The sequence below is a fragment of the Benincasa hispida genome, chromosome 12 (genome assembly GCF_009727055.1).
Source record: "Benincasa hispida cultivar B227 chromosome 12, ASM972705v1, whole genome shotgun sequence".
Lineage (NCBI taxonomy): Eukaryota > Viridiplantae > Streptophyta > Magnoliopsida > Cucurbitales > Cucurbitaceae > Benincasa > Benincasa hispida.
Window position 1 is genome coordinate 27,532,909 of NC_052360.1, and position 7,931 is coordinate 27,540,839.

Genomic DNA, 7,931 nt, shown 5'->3' on the forward strand with positions numbered 1-7,931 from the left:
TCCCTACTGTTAATGATCTACGTAATTCTCTATGACGATTATCTACCGTTCACATTTTTTCGCTTTTTTCATAACATGGACTTCAGAGATAATATCGGTGTATTATGGCCAATTTGAATCTAATAAACAATTGAAAACTAGTAAAACGATTATAGATCATATCAGGTGCGTATTATGGATTAATTAACTAGAATATCAACCAAATTTGACCAAAAATTTAAATCGTTAAAGAAAAATGGTCAAGTTTTTAAAACAGAAAAATGGTCAAGTTTTTAAAACACAATATAGGAGACTATTCATTACAACCCACTTAATAACATAAATTAGAAAATGGTGTAAAAAAATGCATATAAAACCATAATTAACAAAGTACATGACTTTGCAGGAGTTAGTAAAATTTCAGTGCAAGAGGGAAACAGAATGGGGAATTGAAAGCTAAAAGCAGAAAGAAGACTGAGTGTTTGTAATAAAGAAAAAAAGAAAAGCAGAGTTATTGAAGCTCTTCTCTGCCCTCCTCTTTACATCATTGAATCACTAATCTAAAATACCCAGTCTGCCCCTTCTTCCTTTTTCATCTTTTCTTTCTTCCCCCTTTTGCTTTTTATTACCAATAATCTAATTAAATTCATATCATAATATATATATATATAGTAATATTGAAATAATAACCATAATACATAATTTTCTTTTTGGGTTTTGTTTTTGGAAATCTACCATTGGAGAATTACAAAAGAGCCCTTGAATACCCACCAAAAAAGAAAAAAGAAGAGAAGAGGGGGGGGGGGGGGAAGGTGAGAGTGCCAGGCAAAAGTGAAAGGTGAGGGTGAAAGGCACATTTGCTAGTGGTGGGTCACCCTGTCAAGGTGACAGACAGTGGTGAGATAAGATTGCTCCTTGTTATTGCCACGCACTGTTCCATTCGGGTGTGAGGTAAAAAAACACGAAGTGGGAATTTTTTTAGTCGACCTCGGTCCACTGAGTTTGACCCGGATCGGTGCGTTCGAACCCGTCTTGTGAATTTTCACTCAGTGAGCGACCACCGGGTTGTTGCCGAGTTTCCAAGCGGATGTGGCGATGAGTGGGCGAGTGTGCCATCCTAGCATCAAGTGATCCGTCGTTTTCTTCTACTCTATACCCTTCTCCGCTGCCAAAAAGGGCGAGGAGCATACTCGCTTGCTTAAATGCGTTCGAGCCAAGATGGATCGGTTCGAACCCGGCAGAGGACAACCGAGTCCGCCACTGAGTCAGGGTCTCGTGACGTTCGACTCGGTCGGCGCCTTCACAAGCCACAACGTTGCAAATTTGCTTCCCAAGGTACATTTCGGACATGATCTTGTCTTGGTTGTTGGGGGAGCCTTCCAACGAGTCGAATAGCGTCGAGTAGTAATGGAGTGACTCAGTGAACCGGTCCACGAAAACCGGACCGTTGTGGTTCGCCTCTTGCTCCACCACCGTCATGATCTCCGGCTTCATATGCTTCACCACCGACAGAACCTTTTCAAGCGCACCAGGCCGAGCCAGTAGCTTATGCAGCTCGAATACTGAGTTAACCACCACTGATTCCACCTCGCTCGGCCGGAGCTCCAGCATAGACGCGTCCAGATCCGCCAAGCTATTCGCCACAAATCCCCTGTACTCGAAATCTACATGGATAGCTTCCGCCAATTCAGCGAGTTTCCAGCCTACTTCTTGGAGGTAATCTGAGTTATCCGGCGCCGGAGGGCCAATTCCGGTGAGGCGGAAGGCTGGAGGACCGTTGGGTCGTAGAGCTAGGGCTTGAATCAGAGCCGGCCACTGCATCCCTCGGTTCATCGAGAAATCGATTACGTGAACACGCTTCTTCCCTTCGAAGGCTTCTAGAATCGCTTGATTAGCGGTGAAATGCGCAAATTTCAGATAGGGACAGCTCTCGTAGAAATGCATCTGAAGCGTATCGGACATTGAATGATCGAGTGGATTCTCAGGGCAGAGCCTGTAGATTCGCCGTGCCAAGGCTTCGGCGAAGAACGTAGCGACCTTCCTCATCGCTCCGGCTTGAGAAACCGCCAAGTAACCGATTCGCTTCACCAGAGCCTCCGCTAGATTCAGATTGTTCTGTTGTACGGCTTCGGCACAAGCCATCAGAGCATGAACCAGTTGAATTCCGTTCTCCTGTGAGTCGACGAGGACGACGGGGCGAGTTACAGAATCAGATGCCCCAATCGCCGAGGTGGAGAACAAATCCGAGTCCGACTCGGAGGATTTCAAACGTTTATTCTCTCTCGGTGAATAAATCGCGCTGCTCGTGATAGCTTTAAGGTCGTAATCAGAACTAGAAGATTCCTCAAAAATCCGGCTACTGGTTTGCCGTTGAGGGTCGTAATCAATGGAAGTGATGGTGGAGGATTCCGCCGGAGCTAAAAACGACGAATCGTCCAGCTGCGAAGGAGCTGGCGGAGGCGGCGCAAAATTAGGCATCGGATGGAGCTCCGTGAGCATACTTTCAAGCCAGGTAGACAGATCAGAGGGATTATAATGAACAGTGTCAAAAGCGAGATGTGAGAGGCCAGTATCCTGAACTTGACACATAGCTTCTTCAAGCTGTTCAAGCTTCTGAGCAACTTCCGCCATGTCCGACGACTTAACCTTGTAACCCAAAACAGCAAGAAGCTCATCCATTCCTCCATCGTGCTGCGCTTCCTCATCCCAGAGCTTAGTCTTACCAGTGTTCAAATAACTCTCCCCATTAGGAACGGCAGCCATGGAAGGCGGCTCCGGACGGGGATGAAGATGGTGATGCTCCCTCTTCATGTTGATTTCCAACGGCGGCGGAAAGAAAAAGGGTTGATTTAGGCGGTGGAGAGGGGGTAGAAAAATGGTTGAAGAAGGGAAAGAGAATCAAAAGCTTAGAAAATGAAAAATGGTGTGAACCGGCATCTTTCTGAAATGATTGAATCACCTTCTCCCGGCCTGTTCTGCCCTACATAACAAGAAGGAGACCAATTGACCCAAACGGCCCCCCCGTCAACGTCATTTCTAACGTCCGTCATATATATACGAATGCATCTCGCTAAATCAGCCGTCCACTCTGACGCCGTCGATAAACGACGTTTAGCCTTGCAATCCTCGCCAAACTAGTTTCTTTTTTCTCTTTCTTTTTTTAATAATTAAATTATTCCTAAATTTCGGGGCGGAAAAATAATACCCTTCAACCTCAAGTCATATTTTTTATTCAAAAAAATTCTTTTCCTATGGACTTGGATTAAGATCTTTTATTAATATATATTTTTTTTTAATTTATAAATTTGAGATTGAAATTCTATTATTTACATCGTCCTGAAATAATCTTGACATTATACCATACTAGCATTTAGTTTCTAACCTTAAAAAATTAAGAAAAATAATTTCGACTTTTCATTTTAATAATTATAATCGTTAAATCATTGTTTAGATGTGATATGATCGACGAGTCACAGATGGTGTAAAAATGAGGGAATTTATGAAGTCATAAAATTATAAATATTGTTTTTGGGTGTTTAAAATGGTTGAATGGGCCGAGGGCCCACTAGTTTTCTGACGAAAACGGCCCAACTCAGCTGACACAGCGCACTACGGCGATGCCCCCACACCGTTACCATACCTCCAAAAGCCTTTTTTTTTATCTTTAAAGTTACGGTAGTACAACCTGTACTGGATTCCAGTCTCCCTCCCTCTGATTCTTACACGTGTTACTATTGTCTCCTGTGGGCCCCTCCTCTCCCTTCCTTATTTTTGCTTCACCGCCATTCCTTTTCTTTTTTAATCAATTATTATTATTATTTATTTATTTATTTCCCTCCCTTCCATTTCTGTCAGAACAATCCTGGATTCCTCTTTGCTATAATCGCAACCTCTCACTTTTCAAGGTGAATTTTGCAACTTTTACCCTTCCCAATTTAGTATTTTATTTCCCCCCAAAATCCAACCACATTTTTATACCCGTTCTTCTCCTAATTTTTCTTTTCTTTCTAATAATTTCAAAAATAACCGTTTAATAATATAAATTTTCATTTGTGGATCTTCAGTTTTATAAGTGATTTAAGATTTTTCTCTCAATATTTTATGATCCATCTCGTTACTCTTTAAAATCCTTCATCCTCCTCTCATTTTCATTAAATATATATATATATGTATATATATATATATATATATAGAAAAGATAAACAAAAGATATATATTTAATCATATCTTAATTTTACAAATTTACTCGGTACAACCTTCAAATTGAATGCATAACTATTTTATAAGTAAATATAAGTAGTATATGCTTGAATATACCATACAACATGTTTTAAAATAATGAAGATTTAAATTTGGTTCCTTGTCCAAGAGCAAACTTCCATTTAATATTTATGGAATCATGCCTCAACTTTAGGCCTAGAATACTCATATCTATCAAGTAGGGATGCACCAATCTCCATAAAAAAGATTCCTTTTCATGCCAATCCTCTTCTTGCCTTTCTTCACAAGTATTGGTCTCTCTATATATCTCTATTTCAAAAGGTTAATACCTATGTATCTACACCCCCTCTACTCATTTTAGAGCTCATGTGTATTGACTATCATATAAGATTTTTAAATATTTTTAAAACCATATGGTTAAAAACTTAAAACAAGTTTTATTAAATTCAAATACTAACTGCTAAGTTTCTAACTCAAGTAGGCATATATGTATCTCTCCAATTTTTGGGTCTTAAGCTTAACTTTTCTTATTTGTCACCTTTGTCAAATTTTAAAGAAAAAATATCCCAAATTTTTGGATCTCGTTTATGATTGGTCTCTACATTTAAAACTGTTACATTTTTAATCTTTAAATTTTAAGTTTAGTTTCAATTTAAATAATCTCTAAATTTCAAAATATTACAATTTTGCTCTTGAGACATGATTTTTGTTTTAATTTTGTGTCTATATTTCAAAATTTATACTTTTAATTTTGGTTTTTCACTCAAGACTCACTTTTCGTCTCTAATTTTAATGTCTACTAACTCATTTAAAATCATTATAATTAATTAAGTTTTAGTATTTTCTATCACTATCAAAATTAATTTTAAAATTTCACTTCATGATTAATTTAAATTAATTACTGTACATTGATGTCAAAGTTTGAAAGTGAGTATTTAATGGAAAATCAAGGCTAAAAATGTAAATCTTGAAATTTAAGGACTAAATTAAAACAAAACTCAAACATCAAGATAAAATCGAAGCATGTTGAAACCTATGATTAAATTAAAATCAAACTCAAAACTTAACAACTAAAAATATAAGTTCTTTAAACTTAGGGACTAAATAGAAATTATACCCAAAATCTAGATCCAAAAAGGTATTTAATTATTTCTTTTTTAAAAATCTCTTCTTTAAAATTAATTTTTAAAATAAAATAGTATAGGTGAACTACTATTTTAGTCTTTATATATCCGGTCTCATTCTATTTTAGTTTTTCTATTTTCAAATATTAAAATTTAGTCCATGTCAATAAATACACTTTCAATAAATTTTAAAATTAGTAATATTGGTAATTTGAAGTTAATTTTTTTTTGTCAAAGTTGGTTATAAAATAAAAGGATTATCAAATGTTTCCAAAATTTTAAAAAGGAAGGATAATAGAAACTAAATTCTCTTATCTTTAAATGATTTTTTTTTTTAAAAAAAAAAAAAACTAGTGAAAATTTAATAATAAACTAGTGAAAATTTAATAATAAACTAACAGAGAGGCTAGTCTTAAGGCTTTTCAAAAGTATAGAAACAAAATTTAAATACTAATTGTCAAGAAACTAAAATTGAATCAGATCTAAAGTAATCACAAAATATTATTTTATATTCTCAAGTATTCAAATATAGAAGAGCTGAAACATCAATTATCACAAAAGTAGTTCTGATGGTTTAATATTAAAAAATGAAAAAGATGAGTCCACGAGTGGATCTAATTATCAGCATCTATAGATAATTTTACATTTATATAATAATATACCTACATTAATTTTTGTAAATCCAACTAAACTCATATTATACTAATATTAAATCCTCGTAATTCGTTTTTTAATAGAGTATGTACTAATGTTAATTCTAATTTTAAAATTGTGGTTAAATTTTCGTGCTTGCTTTATTTTTAATTCATGAACTTTTAAACATCGTGCATAAATAATTATTTTTCCAATTTTTCCAATTTTTTTTTTATGAAACCTTGATATATGTCACATCATTTATTTACTTAATGTGTATACTTGCAAGTGTTTTAGCTTTTGACTATACCTAACCTAAGATTGTTTAGGACATGGTAATTAAAAATATTTTTATTGAAGTTGAAATATCTTTTTTTTAGTATATTAATTACAAAAATTGGGAGATTGAATATCTCTCAACTCTGAGAGAGAGTACATACTAATGAGCTAAACTCACTTTGGCGAAAAGTATTCTAATCAAAATTATCAATTTGACAATAACATACAAATTATTTAATAAACAACAGTAAAAATTTAATAAGATAAGTTCCTAAAAAATATTAACATACATAATTAAGTTTGACTAATACACAAATTAACCATCAAATAATTTTGTCAAAACTCACGTCAACAAAATCTAGCCCTAATGTTGGTTTAGGTTGAAAAATTTTATTTTTATTTACCCTATTAATCCACTATAATTCGTTGAACAAATTTTCGAAATAAAACTTACAAGAATTAAATATAAAAATTGCAAAAACTTTACTGTTTAAAATGTAGGGTAAAAATTAAAAAAACATAATAAGATTATGACTAAAAAAATATTATTTTTTTAACTAAATTATAGAAAATATCCTAAACTGTGTACTTAATTTAAAAATCTCTTAAACATTCAAAAGGTTCATTAATACATTTGAACTTTAAAAAATAGTTAAAAATAAAATAAAATACCTTATCGTTAGTGTTTAATCAAACCGTCAGCTTTTTGTTCCAGAAATACATATGAACTTTTAAAATTTTTATAAATGCTCCTAACTTTCAAAATAGTTAAAAATATCTTTATTATTAGTATATGGACGGATACAATTAGCAAATCATTTGATAAATACAATCCAACTCAAATGTTACACTAATACGCTTTTAACTTTTCCAAAAAAATAATAAAAATTAGAAAATGAACAGAACCATTCATGTACGTACCCCATCACCTCCGGCCTCTTCCATTTTCTTCCCTCACTTATTTAATACTCCTCTTATTAGTTAATCCTCTTTTTTATTCCTTAATCTCTACAATTTTTCTTTTTTTCTTTTTTTTCTTTTTAATCATTTGATTTTTTATTTTTAGTTTTTGAAAACTAAGTCTACTTACCTTTCTTACTCCCGAAATGTCTTACTTTTTTAATCTACTTTTTACCATGTTTCCAAAAATCAAGTCAAATTTTAAAAACTAAGACTTCGTTTGATAACAATTTTATTTTTCGTTTTTGTTTTTTAAAATTAAGTCTATGGACAATACTCTTACCTCAAAATTTCTTTACTTGTTATTACTTTTCACTGATAGTTTAAAAAACCAAGCCAAATTTTGAGAACTAAAAAAAACAACTTTCAAAAAATTATGTTTTATTTTTGGAATTTGACTAAGAATTCAATCATTGTACTTAAGAAATATACAAATTATCGTAAAAAATGTGGATAAAATGGATTTAATTTTCAAAAAAAAAAATCAACTAATTACCGAACAAGACCTAAAAAAGTAGTTTTTATATACTTAGGCTAAGAGCATTTTTAAATTGTTCATTAGTACTTTTTCAAATGTTGTGTTAGCGGTTTTGATTTACATATAATGGTAAGTGGTCTTTTTAAGTTCAAATGTATTAGTCAAACTTTAAAGTTCAAAGATAATTTTAAAAAAAAATAAACTTACAGTAAGTATATTTTTTATTTTTTTAAATATTTAAAATATTAATTAAACGT

The 7,931-nt window shown here is 33.0% G+C and overlaps 1 protein-coding gene across 1 annotated transcript; it reads right to left on the reverse strand.

Moving 5' to 3' along the window:
- Positions 1 to 436: 436 nt before the first annotated feature.
- On the reverse strand, positions 437 to 3,086 carry LOC120067088 (DELLA protein GAIP-B-like). Its single transcript, XM_039018485.1, is given in 2 exon segments — positions 437 to 1,106; positions 1,108 to 3,086. Coding segments are annotated over 2 exon segments (1,764 nt in total). The 5' UTR covers positions 2,791 to 3,086; the 3' UTR covers positions 437 to 1,025.
- Between the last annotated feature and the right edge of the window lie 4,845 nt (positions 3,087 to 7,931).